At 43.1% G+C, this 21,219-nt stretch overlaps 1 protein-coding gene across 3 annotated transcripts in view; it reads left to right on the top strand.

Annotated features, from left to right (window-relative positions):
* The window catches only part of CCDC148 (coiled-coil domain containing 148), a 141,758-nt gene that overhangs the window by 107,648 nt on the left and 12,891 nt on the right, over positions 1–21,219 (top strand). For all 3 annotated transcript variants that reach the window (XM_075829310.1, XM_075829309.1, XM_075829311.1), the window contains exons 11-13: positions 9,604–9,744; positions 17,544–17,662; positions 19,880–19,997. In XM_075829310.1, coding sequence (XP_075685425.1) covers positions 9,604–9,744; positions 17,544–17,662; positions 19,880–19,997 — 378 coding nt within the window. The remainder of the gene's footprint in view (positions 1–9,603; positions 9,745–17,543; positions 17,663–19,879; positions 19,998–21,219) is intronic.

The following is a 21,219-nucleotide window of genomic DNA, read 5'->3' as shown; positions in this document are numbered from 1 at the left end:
AGGAATGGCACAACACAGAGTTCTAAGAATAGATGCTCATAAATTTTAATTTTGTACAGTCCCTAAAAATAGATTTTGGAAGAAAATCTATGTTTTTCGAATATTGTACAACCCCTATAACCCCATAACTTTATGTTTCCGTCAATAGAGTGGTGTGAGGGCTTATTTTTTGCGGAAGGAGTTGTAGTTTCTATTGGCATCATTTAAAGTACCATATAATGTACTGGGAAACTGAAAACAAAATTCTTTGCGGGCTGAAATTGGAAAAAGCTGCGATTCCTCCATTGTTTTTTGGTTTTAGTTTTTACGGCTTTCCTTGTGCGGTAAAAGCAACAATTTAACTTTATACTGCAGGTCAATACGATTACAGTGATACCAAATGTATATAGGTTTTACAGAGAAAAAACTATTTGTTCAAAAAAAGTATTGTTTTGATTCACCACATTCTGAGAGCCATAACAATTTTTATTTTTTTTTGTAAATTGAGCGGTGTAAGGGCTTAGTTTTGCAGGACGAGCTATAGTTTTTTATTGGTAAAATGTTTTGGTACATTCAACTTTTTGATCACTTTTTATAAAAACATTTTTAGAGCTAAGGTGACCAAAAAACAGCGATTTTGGCGTTTTCATTTTTTGCTTCTTAGGGCGAGTTAAATAATGGTATATTGTAATAGTTCAGACTTTTACGCACGCAATGAAACCAATTTTGAACAATATTTTTTTTATTTTTCACACTAGCTTACAGGAACATTTTTATTTTTTTTGAACTTGTAATATTATTATTTTTCACTATTAATACCTTTTATTAAACTTTTTTTTTTACACATTCTAGGGGACTTGGAACAGTTATCGTTAGATCGCTGGTACCATACACACACTGCAATACTAATTTATTGCAGTATATTGTCATTTTCACAGGCTTTCACAGAGGCAGAGCGAAAGCAGTCCTTGGGGCCTTCATTAGGCCCCTGGGCTACCATGACAACCATCGGCACCCTGTGATCTCGTCGTGGGGGGGGGTCCGATGAGCTGTCGGAGGGGGCTACCCTCCTCTTTTCAACGCCTCAGATGCTGCGGTCGCGATTTACCGCAGCATTTGAGGGGTTAAACGACCAGGAACAGTGCGATCACTGTTCCTGGCCGTTAGTCCCGGGTCTATAATACACAGCTGACACCCACTGAGTATGGAGCGCACTCAGCCCATGAGGATAGGCTATCAATAGCTGATGGGTTAGGGTCCGACTCCCAGGACCCCCGCCTATCAGCTGTTTTGAAGGGGGTGCAGCACTCATATGAACGCTGCTTCCCCTTCATTTCTATTTGCTCACTGTGAATCGTCGACACGGATGTAGCAATGATTCACACTATTGCAGCCTTCTAGTCCCATTCACATCAATGGGAGAAGGCTGCAATACTGTTAATCGCCGCTACATCCGTGTCGACGATTCACAGTGCGCAAAAAGAAAGGCATCCCCTTCAAAACAGCTTATCGGCGGGGGTTCCGGGAATCGGACCCTGAGCCATCAGCTATTGAAGGCCTATCCTGAGGATAGGCCATCAATTTTTAGGGACTGGACAACCCCTTTAAAGGTACTCTTTAATGGGATATTCTGACTACACCACTCGGACATCAAACGGAGAACAGGGGTGACCTGACCCCTGTTTGGCAATGCAAAGCAGCCAGTGGTAGCAACATATAGGGAGAAACAAGTGGAGAGCTGTATGTGGAGTGCAAGCCGACCTCTCAACTTTGTCCCTCCATATATGAGTCCTATATGGGCCACGTTAGACCTCATATTAGACATTTATGGCATGTATTGTGGTTGGCAGAATATCCCTTTAAAGTAGACAGTAATATAGACAGGATGACCAAAGTAGTCCCAACCTTTAGAATTCCCTCTTAGGAATATGTCTGAGGGAAAACCTAAAGTTTGACTCATCCTGTTTTAAGAGAATACTTATATAATGACTTTGTGATGCAATTTCTCCCAGCATGCTTAGCTGATGGTAGCATGCTGGTAGCTTTAGTTCAACATGAATATTTCTACACTATTTAGTGACTAGGCTTAAAAAAGCACTCTAGTGAGTTGTTCTTTTCCGCCCCCTCCCCTTCCCCATTTTAGCATGTGGTGTAATGTGTATCACCTGTAACGTCTGTGTTCGCGGACCACGAACTCCTTCCATCCGGTCGACGCCCTTCTCTCAAGAGATGTCTGCACATACGGCCGTCCTCCACAGTGACCACCAGGGTGCACTCTCAAGCTCAGTCCAGACTTAAGAAGCCAGAGCGCACGCATGTTGGAGATTGAGCTAATTGCTCCCAGAGCACACTGGGCTAAAGAAGGTCCCAGCCCCATCCTCCCACGCCTGAGCGTTGTTGACGTATTCCAAATCTGTCTTGCAAATGGTCCCCTAGTGTTTCCTGCTCCCAGTGTTCTTTGTTCCTGTATCCTGTAACCTGTATCCTGATCTAGTGCCGTGCTGAGCTGTAGCCGTGCTGTGCTGTATATCACGCCTGTCCTGCTTCTCCACGCCTGACGTCTACCTGCTGCCTAGTTCCTGCCAAGGCTGCCTTGCTACTGTCCGAGCTGCCACATGTACCCTATATGAACTATAGACTCTGACCTGTGCCCTGTTGGCCAGCTGCCATACCGCCAAGGCGGTACAGCCCAGTGGGTCCACGAACAATACGTGACATCACCTTACCTGGTTCTCCATTTTACTCATAGCCGCTTTGTTCAGGGCCATTCGGGGGTCACGCGATCTTTACTCTGACTCTCTGATTCCTACAGCATCTGCTGAAGAAACCGGAGGTCAGACTCAATACAAGTAGGGGGGGGGGGGGCGCAAAAAAATAAATAAATACTGGGGTGCTTCTTTAAGAGATTTACACAAGAGAACAACACAGATTAGTGAATCTCTCCAATCTCTTTTGTATAAATTATCTCCATAATCCACAGCATCTGGAGGCTTCATTTACTCTCCTGTTATTTGCTTAGATTTATTAACCTTCGGGAAGAATTAATCATTCATTTTTTATGATTATAATTCCATAATTGCAGTATAAAATGAGCTATGTGAATGAAAAATCAAATATAATTACAGAAAAAGTCCATGATTAATTGCCACCCGCTATTTAAAATTCCATTTAAGAAAAGAGTGGATAATTGCAAATGAAAAAAAAAAAAAGTTTGAACTGTGTGAGAAGTTGTGTACAACTCCAAGCACAATTATGACCTCAACAGCATCATCGGTCCCTACGTTTAGCAGCATTTCCTTGTCATTTTTCACAATGTATTTTTAGTAATTTTCAAAATGCTGTGACCAGATATTAGGTTCCTGTTCACATCTGCTTTGGTGTTTCCATTGTTCTGCTCTGTCGGAGTAGCAGAACAACGAAAATACTGAAAGCACTGGTTCCGTTGTGTGACGGACACCATCGGTGCCCGACGGCACCCGTTGACTTTAATGGGTTCCGCCGGGTTTCCGTCAGGGTGTCCGTGGTTTTACTGGTATAGAGCAGTATGCGTTATTGTTTACGGTATCTTCAGCCAGATCTGTGATGGAGGCCCCTAATGGAGCATCCAACGCAGATGTGAACATGCCCTTAGTGAAAAGCCTGTAGTAAAATATGAAAATATACATACACAGTATTTTGGTATGTGGTGTTTATTAAAAAGCAGCATGCTCTTAACGATGGCATTTTTTTGGTGAAACTCTTGGAAGGTACTTCCTTGTGAAGGGAATAGTACACACCTTAGATGCAGATGTTACAATGTTGTAATGCTTCAGTGTTTTACATAAGGAATAAGCTTTTGTATTCAGTCTAAGGCTGGATTCACACGAGCATGTTCGGTCCGTAATGGACAGAACGTATTTCGGCCGCAAGTCCCGGACGAACACACTGCAGGGAGCCGGGCTCCTATAACGGTTCTCACCAGTTTGTTCGTGGATCCTCGGTGTCGTCTGGGAGATGGTGCTTGGAACCCAGGCAACGCTTGGCACAGCCGGTAGAGGCAGTCGGATGGATAGGCAGAAGTCAGGACAGGCGACAGACGTCGTAACGGGTATAGCAGCAATAGGTCAAGGCAGGCGGCAGACAAGGATAGTCAAGTTCAAGCAGAGGTCAGTAACGGGAAATCCAGACAAAGGCAGAAGGAATGGAAAACAGGGAACCAGGGCACAGGGAACTCACGGGGAACTTGGTTGAACAAGCAGGGATGCAAGGGAGGAGGAACCTTAAATAGGAAGTTCTTAAGAATTAAGGCGCGCGCTGGCCCTTTAAGACAGTACGAGTCAGCGCGCGCGCCCTCTAGTGACTGCAGCCGCACATCGAGGATAACGACCGCGGAGGGAGGTAAGGGATGCACTCACCTGACGCCGTCCAAGGCCAGTAGAGCGTCCGGACTGGGTAAGTGGATCTCGGGATGAGCAGCTGGAGATGGAGGACGCCGGAACCGGAGCAGAGGCCGTGGGGACGGCGGGGAACGGCGCGGCAGCCGTTACAGCTCCTAGCATCATAGTTCTGTACAATGCTAGGGGTCCCAGCCTCGCTGCGAGACAACTGTCCTGTACTGTAATCATGTTTTCAGTACGGGACAGTTGTCCCGCAGCGAGGCAGGGACTCCTAGCGTCGTACATAACTGTGATGCTAGGAGCCCGGCTCCCTGCAGTGTGTTTGGTCCGGGACTTGCGGCCGAAATACGTTCTGTCCTTTACGGAGCGAACATGCTCATGTGAATCCAGTCTAACAGCTGATTATGGGGGATACTCTTAGGCCAGGTTCCCACGTAGCGTAAACGATGCAGAATTTCTGCAACGGAATTCTGTGCGGAAATTCCACATCATTTACAATAGCAGCAAAGTGAATGAGATTTAGGAAATCTCATACCCACACTGCGGAAAAAAAACACACTAAAGTCCACGGTGCATTTTTAAATTCCGCAGCATGTCAACTTATGCTGCGTGTTCTGTGCGGAGATGCTGCGTGTTTGGCCCTTAGACTTTAATAGGGAGCAGAAACTCTGCAACAGATTTATGTGGTTGCGGTTATTACAGCCGAAACGCAGTAAAAACCGCTGGAAATCCGCAGGTGCGCATATAATTTGCTATAACCAATGTTTAACACTAAATCCGTACTAAACACTAAAACCTGCGGAAAAAAAACGCAGCGTTGCCACAGCAATATGAGCAGGAAAAACGCACTACTTGGTGCGGAATTCTGTGGCAGATTTACCAGCGTTTTTTTTTAGAGATTCTGCTGCAGATTCTCTGTTGCAGAAAATCTGCAGCGTATCCTGTGTGTGGGAACATACCCTTAGTGCGACCCACTGCTATTAAAGGGACCTATTATCTAAGATGGGGATTGTCCAAACCACAGTCACTGTGAAAGTGAGACATGTAAATAGTACATATAATAATATATAAAATATATCATTTATATATTAGGATGTAGTTGGTTTCCTTATTCATCTCGGTTAACCTCCCCTTACTATTCTGTATCTGGATGTAATGGAAAGATACGAGCGCTGCATCTCTAAATAGAGAATATAAATGATTTCATGTCGGGAGGATTAATCTTTCACGTTGTCCTTTGGTTGATCCTTTGCGATTTGAACTCTGTTAAACTGACCCGTGACAGTCTATCATATTCTGTAAAAGATATTTGCCAGATACAATTTGCCTCATTAATCTGCTCTTGGATGTAACATTGTTATCGATTCATTCCCTCGCTCACTGTTTCTCCACCCGTGTGCCGCTCGTAAGAAACCTTCGTTAGTTTGTCATTTTCTCGTTGTTTGAAGTATTGGGCAGAAAGCAACATTTTTGTCGGTGCAATTTATCTTAGGAACATCTGTTCAGTAACACCCTGAGCTCCAGAAATCTTCTCATGTCAGTTTCATCATTTATGCCAAGCTGAGAAAAAATCTTCTGCTCCTCATCTGGGAGCCAATCAATAAGAAATCTATTTTCTCTGTCAAGATCACACAACCTTCGTTAGACATTAAATAAACGTTGAAAGCATCTCACGAATGTTACACTATTGGATACGTACTAATAATTTTGTAATTAAAGCATTGTCTGCCTCCCACGTTTTCCAGAACAGTTATCATATACATAACACTGAAAAGATGACTTAAATACCAGCTGTACTATTGACTGTAAATCACAGGTGTTATTTACAGGTTCTGTAGCCAGGGCCGCCATCAGGGGGGTATTAGGGCCAGCAGTCGAGGCGGAATTTACTTATTGAACATCCAAATTCATTCATCTTGCCATAATAGGTTTACCAAATGATCACCTCTCAAATAACAAGTCTGGTAATAGATACAAGAGGGGGGATGTGTACCACTGCGGGCTCTGGCAGCCGGATAATCCATTCCAGGGTGGGGTGCGGAGTTTGTCCAATGGCCCCTCGGCCACATTCGTAGAAACCCGCACTACAAGCAGAATGTGATAGCTGGGGGACCCTGGAATAGATAATCAATTCCAAGGGGGGAATTATAGAGGGTGAAAAGGTTGCCCAATGGCCCCTCTGCCACTTTAGTGGAATCCAGTACTACGAGTGGCGTGTGATGGTTTTGGGGCCCTAGTATAGATGTTAAATTGGTGCCCTGAAATTTCCAGTTACACTTCTGATCAATTCAATGTGCCAGTGACTTTTTACATATGTATCTACATACTGTATAGCCACAAAAAAGGCCATACTCACTAGGTAGGTGGGTGGGTGAAAACCCGTTCCCATCAGGACGCAGACGGGTCAAAGAATGCTGCAGAAGGAGTGTGCATTAAATAGTGATAGCCCCTCCCACTAGTCTTGAGGGGAGTGGCGGACTAAGTGCTCAAAGGTGTGCGATAAATGTGTGTCAGTGTAGTGCTAGGGTGTGAATGGATGGTAAAAAATAAATATGTATGTATGAAAGTGTCAGAACTGTGTAATAATGTAATAAAAATAAATAAAATAAATGTGATGAATAGGGGTCAGTGCTGTGAATAGTACATGGGGTGTCAGTACTATGTGTAATACGTGGAGGGATAATGTGCTGGTCGTCAGGCATGGCGTATCTTGCCGAATAACAGCCTATTTGTAACGCCGCTAGTGTTAGCTAAAGCGGGCTGCTCTGCATTCCAAACCAAACGCCAGCACATCATGCCCTCCCAGCATATAAGACCCGGCTGCGTCCTGAAAAAAAGTGTAGTATACGTAGTAAGAAATATCCATGAAACATGGGGTATTAGTTGTTATTTTGGCCAAAATACGCAAAGCTCGCAACCGTTGGGCCAAAATAAATATTTTGGCCAAAATAACAACTAATACCCCATGTTTCATGGATATTTCTTACTACGTATACTACACTTTTTTTCAGGACGCAGCCGGGTCTTATATGCTGGGAGGGCATGATGTGCTGGCGTTTGGTTTGGAATGCAGAGCAGCCCGCTTTAGCTAACACTAGCGGCGTTACAAATAGGCTGTTATTCGGCAAGATACGCCATGCCTGACGACCAGCACATTATCCCTCCACGTATTACACATAGTACTGACACCCCATGTACTATTCACAGCACTGACCCCTATTCATCACATTTATTTTATTTATTTTTATTACATTATTACACAGTTCTGACACTTTCATACATACATATTTATTTTTTACCATCCATTCACACCCTAGCACTACACTGACACACATTTATCGCACACCTTTGAGCACTTAGTCCGCCACTCCCCTCAAGACTAGTGGGAGGGGCTATCACTATTTAATGCACACTCCTTCTGCAGCATTCTTTGACCCGTCTGCGTCCTGATGGGAACGGGTTTTCACCCACCCACCTACCTAGTGAGTATGGCCTTTTTTGTGGTTTTGATATTTATGTCCCATTTTTTCTGTTTGTGTACATACTGTATAGGCCTACTGTGCCCAATAGTGACAAAATGACCAAATTAAAATGGGGGAACTCCCACTGCAGATCCGGGGACGTACTCGATAATTGATGTGATCCCTTTTGATAAAAAACTAGTTTATTGCACTTATGCTGTATATCAATATGGCCTTGTGGCCTAATGGTTAGAGCTGTTGCCTTGGAGTAAAGCCAAGAAACCTAGATATGAACAATTTGTTTTTCACTTCCATGCCACGTTTGCATATTTGGTCCACTAAACATTTTTTAGACGCTGCTCAAAGGAACACTACCATTAGAAATGTAAGGGTTTTTCTGGGACTTTTATATTGATGGCCTATCTTTAGGATAGGTCATCAAGATCAGATCAGTGGAAGCCCGACTACTGGCACCCCTACTGATCAGGTGACTAAAGGATGTGTCTGTGGTCGTGTTTATTTTCTACCTGACAATAAGGGTATGTTCAGACGCAGAGTCAAAAACGTCTCAAAATACGGAGCTGTTTTCAGACGTTTTTTGTGCCACTCGCGATTTTCAGCGTTTTTTACGGCCGTTTTTGGAGCTTTTTCCAATAGAGTCTATGGAAAATGGCTCAAAAAACGTCCCAAGAAGTGTCCTGCACTTCTTTTTTGTGGCCGTTTTTTTACGCGTCAAAAAACGCTCCGTCGGAACAGAACGCCGCTTTCCCATTGAAATCAATAGGCAGATGTTTGGAGGCGTTCTGCTTCTGATTTTTCGGCCGTTTTTCGGGCGTTTACGGCCCAAAAAACGCCCGAAAATAGGCCGTGTGAACATACCCTAAAAATTCCTAAGCTGCGGCCTGCCTATTTTATTGATTTGTAAGCTTTAGGCTGGGCTAAACCGTGACCTTGGTGGCATAGTATTAAGATTGCAAGGTCGCATTGCGACATCGCAACTAATGCTTGTAAATGTGGTCTTGTTACTAAGTGCAACATGATGCGCAAATTGCAAGACAATTTTTGCAGCCGTTTTTCATTGACTCAATAGAAAAACAGCTCCAAAAACGGCCGTGAAAAACGCTAGTTTGATTAAATAATGGCTGAAAATCAGGAGCTGTTTTCCCTTGAAAACAGCTCTGTATTTTCAGACGTTTTTTGTTAAGCGTGTGAACATACCCTCAATGTAAGTCATGTAACTCATTTGCGAAATGTCAGCGTTTTTTTTGGGGTGTTGCAAAACATAAATCTCATATAAATCGTACCTTAAAACAGCGAGTCGCAGACAAATCGCACACATTCTTATGTCCCTTGTATGTGACTTGAAGTCACACAACCAAAGTCGCCATGTAGCCGCGGCCTCGTCAGCTCCCCCGACATGTCTGCTTTAGTAAATACTTCTATTCCCCGTGTAATAACAATGCTGTGGCATCTCCCCTTAGAACGTATAATAATGGGGTTCTTGAAGCAAGAATAGCGCTACAGACTAAAAAAATACCAGAATTCCTGAAATAAGGGGAAAAATACGTAAAGTGTGAGCAGAACCTCATACAGTCATGTAAAAAAGTAAACACACCCCATGTAGAGTTTTACATTTTTAAAATATGAGACTAGATGAAGTGATTGAACAAAAAAAAAAGATTAATACAATACTGAATTGAAATCTGCTTTTTGTCATCCGAAAATACTGCGTTTGATTTATGTGTATGTTTTGTGTATTAAACGTGTTTGAAATCTTCCGATTTTAGGTCACGCAGTGGAGAATACACCAAGAAGAAGCTGCTAGATTAGAATCTTCTATCGCTGCCGGGAGACAACAGGAGGAGGAACATCAAGAAAAACAAAGGAGAGAGACAGAAAAGCTCCTGCGAGCAAACGGAAAAGAGAAAGTATGAATACTCAAATCATTTGCATATGTTACTTAAGAGATTACAGAAAATATCTAGATGCATCCTAATTAAAACTATTTGTTACCGCTGCCAGTGTATTGGGGAGATGTGTTTACACAGCATTCCAGGCAAGATTGTTTAAGACTGAGCTAAAGCCATTAATGCCTCAAAGGAACTAAATCTTCTCCTTACTGCATTGTGCTGGGAGTGTAATGTATCCTGAACTATTCCGTAAATGTGGGTTTTTGTAACAGTACTAGAGAGACTGTGGGAATGCTGAAAGTGCTGCAGTCAAGTACCCTGCACTGCGGTACATTCTTGTCACAACTCAGCAACTCCGTGCAAAGCAAACTTTACCCACACTGGGATATTGGCTGAAAATGGATATTTTATAGCAGTACAAAGCTGTAGCTTTGCAATAGCTGGAAATATACATTGCCGTTCTTTTGGGTAAAGTCGTTACACTAATGGAAACCGTTATACTTCCCAGTGAGGTTGTCACCCAACATTGCATAAATACATCCTAATACAATCCAAACAGCCCAGATTCGTCAATCTTTGCCTCCACTTACAGACCAATACAAACTAACTGTACACTCAATGCTCTTCTATAATTCTATATACAAATTATCACTCAAAGCCCTCCTGGTGTCCAAGGAAAGGAGTAAGAACGAGCCCCATCCTGATCCCTGAAGTCCAGCATGATAGCTGTCGAATGGAAAGTAATTTAACTGCCCCCTAAAGGCCCTTTTACACAGGCCAATGAGCGAGCAAACGAGCGTTCATATTGGCCTGTGTAAACAGGGCATTGATCAGTCGATGAACGAGCAAACTTAATGCGTTTATGCGGCCAATAAAATGGCCGCTAGTCGGCAGCACATGCGTAAACAGGAAAATGTGCTGCCAACACAATGGAAATGTATGAAGACGAATGATAGGCTTCTCCCTATACATAGCTTATCATTACTCCTTGTGAAAGTAGAAAACGAGCGCCTATCAACGAGCTGTCTCGTTGATCGATGCTCATTTCACTGCCTATGTTGGGCCGTGTAAAAAAAACCTAGTCCCCCCCTCCTTTCTTACCTTTCTCATTTATTATACCTACTCCTCATTTCAGTCCACCACCATCTCCTCCACACATGTGCAGTTCTCAATGCAGAGCCCGCTGACCATCATGCCACATATCTTCACCAGCTGCATCCCGCTCTTCTTTTATATATTATATAATATATTTTGCCACCTGACACTCACGACTTTAAAGAGGCTCTATCACCACATTATAAGTGGCCTATCTTCTACATAATGTGATCGGCGCTATAATGTAGATTACAGCAGTGTTTTTTTATTTAGAAAAACGTTCATTTTTTTACGAAGTTATGACCTATTTTAGCTTTATGCTAATGACTTTCTTAATAGACAACTGGGCGTGTTTTACTTTTTGACCAAGTGGGTGTTATGGAGAGAAGTGTATGAGGCTGACCAATCAGTGACCAATCAGTGTCATACACTTCTCTCCATTCATTTACTCTGCACATAGTGATCTTACTAGATCACTATGTGCAGCCATATACACACACACACTTACGTTACTGAAGTGTCCTGAGAGATAATAGACATCACCTCCAGCCAGGACGGGATGTCTATTCACAATCCTGACACTTTGGTAAAGTTTGTCTGGGTTTTACAGCACAGCGTGATCTCGATGTGCTGTGCTGTAAGTCCCACACAAACGTTAGCGAAGTGTCGGGATTGTGAATAGACATCCCGTCCTGGCTGGAGGTGATGTCTATTAACTCTCAGGACACTTCAGTAACATTAGTGTGTGTGTATGTGGCTGCACATAGTGATCTAGTAAGATGTAGAAGATAGGGAACTTATAATGTGGTGACAGAGCCTCTTTAAATCAGCCCTCTTTGGACCCTCGCACACACAGTCAAACCCCTTCCCAAAATACTCCCTACTCTGTCAACTCCTTGTCCTGGTCCTACAGCAGAACAACACTAATACTAGTACATAGTAGTAAGGCCTAAGGATTCTTTATAGCAAGAAGAGCACATTTTTGTTTAATAAGTTGTGTGTGGATAGAAAAAAGGTGCCTGTTTTTTTCCAGACACAGCACCACTGTTGTTCATGGGCTGTGTCTGGTATTGCAGCTTAGCCAAATTCAAGTAAGCAATGTTTTACCGTGAAAAAAAGCAATGTGCTTAGACTGGTGGCTACTTTCCTATTCTATAAAATTAGATTTTACCAGCCACAAAGCATAATTTTCCAAGTTTTGAAGCCTGGAATTTGTGGACTTAAAAAGGTTGATCCAGCAATTATCTGTTGCAAAATCTGTCAGCAGGTGTTCAATATCCCTACAGTGCCACCACAGGTGAAATTGAGCACTGTGCCCATTGAAATCATTGAGCTGTCCCTATAATGCAGGTCATCTGGACAAGAGCTTGGAGTCGCTTCCCTCTCTGGCTTATAGATGAGGGTCCTCTATTAACTCCTGAAGATGGGTTTTCTTAGGGTAGAGACACACATAGCGGCCCCTCTCTGACAAGATGTTTCGGAAAACTGCGCCAATGTATGCTTTTACTGCAAATTGGTGCAGTTTTAAAATGTTTGTTATGTCCAGACGGTTTTTGCAGGTAAAACTGCTGTTTATCTACAAAAGACGTGCAGACATTAGCAGTCATTTGAAAAGCGCAACGATTTGCAGTGAACCTGCATGTCGGCACAATTTTTGGCCACTTTGTGGCCGCACCTCCACTGGTACCTTACAAAGCCTCGTGTAGATAATTTATAAGGTATCATTTTGATTTAGCTTTCTGCATTTGTTTTTTTATTGAGATATAAACTAAGCTATTTTAGTAGTAAATGGACCTTTGTTCTTTACATTTCCAATTTGTGCTTTATAGTGTGAACGAGTGTATAATAATAGTAATTATTTAGACAGAACATTGAATCCAGCACATACAGTTATGGTAGGATACAATTCAGACTAATCCTAATAATATGTGCTGTTAAAGTCTATATCTATTTGCTACACAATCTCTCTGTCGTGCCGTCCTCTCAGTACACATCACATTATTTACAGTCTAAGAGCGTGTCCACACGTAGCGGAATTGCTGCATATTTTCCATCCGGAAATTGCGGATGGTAAATACGCAGCAGAATACAGTAGCAGCAAAGTGGGTGAGATTTAACAAATCCCATCTACATGCTGGGTAAATATTCAGAGCAGAAATTGACCTGCGGTGCGTATTTTTTCGGACCGCAGCAGGAATTGGACTGAATTGCTGCATTTTTTAGAGGATATGTCACTATCTCCCAACATTGAGAAAAATGCTGCAAAATCTGCACCATTTTCTGCAGTCAAAAACGCAGGAAATGAGTGAGTTTTTGCCGCAGAGGAAAGTCTTCTACTTTCCACAGAATTGCTGCAGAAATTTTCTGCAGCAATTCCATTACGTCTGGACAAGCCCTTATAGTTACTGCACCTTTTCCCCCGTGTCTTGCATGTTATCATCCTGGAGTTGCTTGATTTCATCTGCAGTATTTTATTACTTCTTATTGCCAAAATGTAAGAGACTAGATCCAATCAATTCACAAATTTCTCCAAACTAAAGTCCACTATGATCGATTCACTTATTATTTTCTTCAACTTGCCCCAGGAAACCTCAAACATGTGAACTTGAGCTTTGCTCAATTTATTTCTATTGCACATTGATTTGTGAATAAGCAAATCCAGAATAAGGAGGCCTGAGATGTTCATCTATAGGAGGGACATGTGAAGCATAGACAGGGAATATATTTTAGCAGACGGAACTTGTTGCAACTACTTCAGTTCATGTGGCTACACGTGTTCACATGGTGTCACCCAGACAGAAGGTCATGCGGTTGCTAAGCAACCTAAAATGACACCAGAAAAATGTTTTTTGTTAAAACAGTCAAAAACATTAAAGGTAGTCTCAGGTGAAACCCATTGAGTTTCCCTTGTACCTTTTTTTTTTAACCTGCGATCTTTATGGTGTCTGTTGCCAGTGCGGTTTCTTCTGGCTTTCTGCATCACTAGATATCTGGCGGACTTTCCTGGGCCGCTGCATAGCAACAGTTCGTGCATTCATTGGGTGACCACGGCCGATGTTCATCATCCTGTATTTTTTTGCCATCCTCTGGGCTGTATCCCGTCTCCTGTAGATTACGTATAGCTATTTACCATGCAGTCATCTATCTCACTTCCTGCAAAAAACCTTCTCCCTTAGGGGCTGCGGCCGTGCTCCAAGTAATGATGTTGCTGCTTCCTGCTGTGGAAAATCAATGTGATTTCTATAAGAAATATGGCCGCTGAGTTTCAACAAACAGTTTAAACAGGTTATATTTTTTCTTTAGTTAAGTCCAAGGCTTAAAGGTTTGTATTAGATTAGAAAAAAGTTATGTTTTTTTTTTCCGGAAATAGCGTCACTCTATTCAAGTGAATATGAGTGAGCTGCAATACCAGATACAGCCCCAACTTCTTTTTAAGGCTGGGTTCACACGACCACATTAACGTCCGTAATGGACGGACGTATTTCGGCCAGAAGTCCCGGACCGAACTCAGTGCAGGGAGCCGGGCTCCTAGCATCATAGTTATGTACGACGCTAGGAGTCCCTGCCTCTCTGCAGGACAACTGTCCCGTACTGTAATCATGTTTTCAGTATGGGACAGTAGTTCCACGGAGAGGCAGGGACTCCTAGCATCGTAAATAACTATGAGTTCGGGACTTCCGGCCGAAATACGTTCGTCAATTACGGACGTTAATGTGGTCGTGTGAACCCAGCCTCAGGCTGGGTTCACACAGAGGCCTTTTTAGAAGCGTTTTTTTTTTTCGTGCAGTTTAATTGCCAGAATATTTCTGTGTGTGAGGCCTCATTTACACGAGCGTGTGCGTTTTGCGCACGCAAAAAAACGCAGCGTTTGGCGTGCGCAAAAGGCACTTGACAGCTCCGTGTGTCATCAGTGTATGATGCGCGGCTGCGTGATTTTCGCGCAGCCGCCATCATAGAGATGAGGCTAGTCGACGTCAGTCACTGTCCAGGGTGCTGAAAGAGTTAACTGATCGGCAGTAACTCTTTCAGCACCCTCGACAGTGAATTCCGATCACAATGTCGAGTAACCTGTTTAAAAAAAAAGAGGTTCGTACTTACCGAGAACTTCCCGGCCGTTGCCTTGGTGACGCGTCCTTGGTGACGCGCCTCTCTTGACATCTGGCCCCACCTCCCTGGATGACGCGGCAGTCCATGTGACCGCTGCAGCCTGTGCTTGGCTTGTGATTGGCTGCATATGTCACTTGGACTGAATTGTCATCCCGGGAGGTCAGACTGGAGGAAGAAGCTGGGAGTTATCGGTAAGTCAGAACTTTTTTTTTTTTACACGTTCACGTATATTGGGATCAGAAGTCACTGTCTAGGGTGCTGAAACAGTTTAACTCTTTCAGCACCCTGGACAGTGACTGTCTCCTGCCGGGTTCGGTCAAAACGAGTTCGGCCGAACCCGGTGAAGTTCGGTTCGGTCATCTCTAAGACACTCCATTCGGATGTTTGTAAACAGAAAAGCACGTGGTGCTAAATAGAAAAGCATGTGGTGCTTTTCTGTTTACATTCAGTTTGACAGCTCTTGCGCGAATCACGCAGTTCGCACGGAAGTGCTTCCGTGCGACCTTCGTGGTTTTCACGCACCCATTGACTTCAATGGGTGCGTGATGCGCGAAAAACGTAGATTTTTAGAACATGTCGTGAGTTTTTTTCAGCGCACTCACTCAGGGCAAAACTCACGGACTGTCTGCATGCCCCCATAGACTTGTATAGGTCCGTGCGACCCGCGTGAAAAGCACGCGAGTCGCATGGACGTATATCACGTTCGTGTAAATGAGGCCTGAAGGAGGCCATTAATCAATTGGTTCCAGCTGCCTTAACGCCTACCAATAAGCCGAAGAGAGGCTCAAGTACAAGACAGCTCTTCATATTATTATAACCTGTATGGGTTGCCATCCATATTCCCCTTCCTTCTTGATAACCTACCAAATGTATGCAAGTAAGAAGTAGAAGTCAAATGGAAGGGGATATGACTGTAGAATCAGACTACACAGTAGGGTTGTCACGATACCAGTATTTGGACTTCGATACCGATACTTTGTGTAATATTGTGATTTCGATACCAAAACGATACTTTGCCGACAGTAATAAAAAAAAAAATAAGTTCTTCCATTTTAGTGATGTGAGGCGCGAGGTGTGATGATGAATTTTGAATGGGCCTCACATTAATAGTAATTAACCCCATCATGTTTCTCAGTCATAATGGGTTAATGTGTAAGGTACATGATGGGGTTAATTACTATTAATGAGAGGCACATGGAGGTTAAATTCATCACACCTCGTGCCTCACAATAAGTGAAAGAAAGCAGATTTTATTTTATTACAGCGTACAAATCATAAATGACGCAGAAAAATTGCTGTGCAGGTTATTACGGCCGCACCAATACCGAATATGTGTATATTTTAAGCACTGAGACTTATTTTAATGTTTATTGTAAAAAAGGCGTATGTGTATTTTTTTTAAATTTAACATCACTTTATGTTTTTACTTTATTTTTAAACTTTAATGTACTGGCATATATCAGATATATGCCAGTACATTATCCTGTGTACGAATTGTTAGGACATACCTAAGTATGCCCTAACAGGAAATATGATAAGACAGCCCTGGGGTCCTTCAATGGACCCTGGGCTGTCTGCCCATATATGGTATGTCCCTCAATCGCGTCACAGGGATTCCCTGTGACACGATCCAAGGGGTTCCCCCCTTCTCATTTACCCCCTGAATGCTGCGGTCAGCTTTGATCGCAGCATTCAGGGGAATAATGGTGGAGATGAGAGCTAATACAGCCATTGCCCTGCTCCTGACTACAAGTGTGTGCGCGGTCATCATGAGGTGATGCGGCCGGCGCTGCACTAATGAGCGGCGGTTCAGGCACCAAAGACAGAACATGGGGGTGTTTTGCAGTACGCTCGCCATGTTCTGTCTTCAGTGCCGCCGCTCATTAGTGCAGCGCTGGCCGCATCACATCATGCTGACCGCGCGCACACTTGTCAGGACTCCGGAGTGGGGCAATGGCTGAATTACACAGCCGCATCCCCGCTCTTCATGTGTTACAATTCTAAGCTGTGCGGCCACACAGCTTAGTATCGAAATACATTAAATATCTATCGAACTGTTTGAGGGTGCACAGTATCGAAACAGTATCGAAGTTTCAATACATTGTGCATCCCTACTACACAGGGTTTTATTTGTAGACTGTTACCACGGAGACACATTGGTCTGCAATGGAGCTGTATACACAAAATAATAGGACATTATAAATCAAGACTATTTTCATAGTGCTTCATTTTTCATTTTAGATGCATTAGAACAATAAAAAGATGGATCTTCCCTTTTTTTTGGGCTTGTTGTGGGGAGTCAGTAACAGCTGCTGTTCATGTGCCGTAGATCTGAATGTGATATATAATCACTGAGAGATAGGTGCAGGTGGGTTATATTATGGAATGCGTAGCTTTGTCTTATAAATGTTTCCACTTAGTTAGAAATGAAATCGACATTGAAACCACAAAAAAACAATACCAGGATTTCAAGCCCCACATCACATTTATACAAAACACTATTTGCAAGAAACAACATCAAGATCTTCTTTCGTTGGGGATTTCCTTTTGTATAGCTTGTCACGCAGACTTAGTTTGGTATGAATTTCTTTTTTTTTTTTTGCTTCACCCGACAGATCCAAAAGTACAAAGCTGAGAAACAGCTAGCGTGGGAAGAGCAACAGAGCCGGGATCTGCAACGCCTCGAGGAGCTGAAGGAAATAATGGCCCAGCAAGCAGAGAAGGACAGGGAACGGTGAGCACATTAGGCAAACACTGGAATATTTAAGAAAATGGCTCTGTGTGCCCAAATAAGCTATAACCTGGAGCTAGTAGACTTTTTTCTGTTTTATTATTAAAACAACATGAAAAATACAGATTGACTCACATCTATAACTTTTTGTCTATTCCATATTTTTTGCGCGCATTTCTCCATTTTATTGAAAAGCCTTTAAAATCCTCCAACTCAGTGGCAGCCAAGAGTAAAGCCCTTTGAAATGATTGCTGTAAATGTTTAATGTTGTGGACGGAGAAGCTGAGCAATTCCTGCACTTTTCACAAATCTAAAAGATTAATATTGATCCTGGGAACCCCGGGGAGGCTATAACGTACACAGGACAGGGCAAAACCACCGAGGCTTGCAGCGAAACCATTAACAAATGTCCCATTGCAATTGTACTGGATTGCAGAACTGTAAACTTTACGCACTTGTGTTCACTTCTAATTAATTCCTTCAAGAGAAGTTTTGCTACTCATGAAAAATACTGGAAAACACACATCCAGGGCCGGATTTACCTATGGGCACAGTGGGCCTGGCGCTGGGGGGAAGGGCACCTGCTAAAAGAAAATCTACATATGAATATATTGAATAGTGTGTAAGAATTTGTATTTCAATGTGAATTAGGTTCTTCTAGTGCTATCAGAATAAGGGTATGTTCACACGCACTGTTTTCAGATGTAATTCAGGCGTTTTACGCCTCGAATTACGCCTGAAAAAACAGCTCCATTATGCCTAAAAACGTCTGCCTATTGCTTTCAATGGGTTTTACGATGTTCTGTTCCCACGAGGTGTAATTTTACGCATCGCTGTCAAAAGACGGCGCATAAAAAGACGCCCGCGCCAAAGAAGTGCATGTGACTTCTTGGGACGTTTTTGGAGACGTTTTTCATTGACTCCTTTGAAAAACAGCTCCAATAACGTCCGTAAAATACGCCGCAAAAAACGCGAGTTGTTTAAAAACGTCTGAAAATCAGGAGCTGTTTTCAGGCGAAAACAGCTCCGTAATTTCAGACGTATTTTGCTACTGCGTGTGAACATACCCTAAGAGGAGGACACTCAGGAAAGGAAAAAAGTTAGGCTGCAGACGGGGATAGATGTGACAAGCGCACCATAATGTTCTGCTTTATTTTGTAAAAACAGACAAATATCTTAAAGCCGTACATAACTTTAGGTGTGGCCTATTTGATCGGTAAAGTCTAGGTCGCCGGAAAATCTTCCTGCAGGTTCCTGAAATTGAAATCCTGTTGATGCAATCCGGTATCGCTTTCTTCTCTTTAGTGACTAGTTACATGAAAAACATTCAAAAACTGGACACTGCTGTTTTACCCAAGGTTTACAACCTGAGCAGCTGAATGTGGGAGGAGCTGATTGACAGGTCTACTCTCAGGTCTGATTATACCACAGCCCTGTGATGCAAGAGCAATTCACACAGCCTGCCGCAATTTTATTATCTTCATTGCCAACAGTCCCAATTTGTGCGGGACAGTGACACAAACCAGACAAAAAAAGGGGTGGGTATGCTAATTTGCCCAAAAGGGGCGTTTCTGTACATTTTTAGGCATTCCCAGGTACAACAGGACAGGGCTTAAAATGTCCACAGACTTGGTTTTCAATAATGTTCAGCTTCCCATCCACCCTTTCCATGAACATGCATAGACTTCTCTATGACTATGGTCTTTACAGAATATGGGGTCCGTAAAGTGCCATTAGTTTGCAGCAGTAGCAGTAGGAGTCCATGTGTCCAGTCCTGGAAAGATCTCAGCAGGGACCAGTTTTTCAGCAGGTTCTTCTTCCCATCAATGACAACTTTATTTTACCAACAACATCCTTATCTTCCTGTCTTCTCCACTAAAATAACATCATCACAGCTGCTTCCATCCATCTGCTCTTTTCCTTGTATCTTTGTTCTGAAAGATTTGAAAATGATCAGGACGATATGGATCCAAAAATAGGCACAAAAACTTTTCAGTCATCATCGCTCATAAAGCCTGTCAGGAAGATGTGAACATTTATAACATAGAGCCACTGTTGGAATGCAAATACCTTGTTTTGACACTGTACTAAATGGATCAGAGCGCCGCAATATGCCGCGGATGTATATAATGCTGGTAATATTGGAACATCAATCAATGCGCCAAGTGATTTCTACAATTATTATTTTTGAATTAATTTTCCTTTTACGTTTTTGTTCAGGGTTGTTTATCGGCAGCAGTTGTTAGAGAAACGTCTGTCAGAAAGAAAGGAGGAGGCTCTTCATGAGGAGCAAATAGAGTTAGAGAGACAGAGACGACTTGAAGCTCTGCGGCAACAGGTGACGTATGGTGGCACTCCCGTACTGTCCTCATTGCTAATAGAATTTTAGCAATTTGCCCTCTAGCCACTGGTCTACATGTTAATAGACAACACAGGTGCAAATCTCTCATATGCCCTATTTCTGATGAATTAATGGATGCAATTGCACTCATTAAATGCAGACCTTCATTGTGTGTAAGGGTACCCGATAGAACAGTGCCCATCAAACTGTGAGGTGTGGTACACCACAGTGCTTGATGAGGCACGGCATGTCTCCTAAGGGTATGTTCACACACCCTATTTACGAACATAATTCGGGCGTTTTACACCTCGAATTACGTCCGAAAATACGGCTCCAAACCGTCTGCAAACATCTGCCCATTGAAATCAATGGGGTTACGATGTTCTGTGCACACGGGCATTTGTTTTACGCGCCGCTGTCAAAAGACGGCGCGTAAAAAGACACCCGTGTCAAAGAAGTGCCTGTCACTTCTTGAGACGTAATTGGAGCCGTTTTTCATTGGCTCCATTGAAAAACAGCTCCAATTACGTCCGTAATGGACACTGCGAAAAACGCCTGCACTTGCCATTACGTCTGAAATTCAGGAGCTGTTTTCTCCTGAAAACAGCTCCGTAATTTCAGCCGTAACGGACGTGCACGTGTGAATCTACCCTTAATGTCCACATTCAACAGGAAAGACCTACTGTTCCAGGACACAGGTGCTCTTTTACAGATGGTTTCATCAGGACTTGCCCAGGGGGCATTATTACTAGCACTGCGGTTGGCATTGTAACGGGGGCACCATGGACCCTAAGAAATTTGCTGCCACACCCTATCAACACCACATCTACATGTCCCACATTCGGCATGAATGTCGACCGCTACTGAGGTCCAGGCATCATTATTGTTTAGCTGGTTAATCCCCGGATGAAAACAGTTTGAGAAGCCTGCAATTTAATATGCTATATAATAAGGGGGATATGTAGGGACTTGTATTCTCTGGGGGTACTATGAGCTGATGAGCAGTACCGACAGATTACATGTCATTTTCCCTTCCTCACTAAACTTGGCCCAGAGAAAGGGACCATACATAGGCGCTATACATGGTTGAAGGACCTCGTGTAGAGGAGAGGGTCCATCACGTATATTTATGTGTATTTATTGGAGCGGTTTAGTGATTGAATTGTAATTCATCGGTAGGGGAAGTCGGAGAAATTACCTAATTTCTGGGGTGATTATA

The sequence above is a fragment of the Rhinoderma darwinii genome, chromosome 6 (assembly GCF_050947455.1).
Source record: "Rhinoderma darwinii isolate aRhiDar2 chromosome 6, aRhiDar2.hap1, whole genome shotgun sequence".
In the NCBI taxonomy this organism is placed as follows: Eukaryota; Metazoa; Chordata; class Amphibia; order Anura; family Rhinodermatidae; genus Rhinoderma; species Rhinoderma darwinii.
This window is presented reverse-complemented; position numbering and strand designations above follow the sequence as displayed.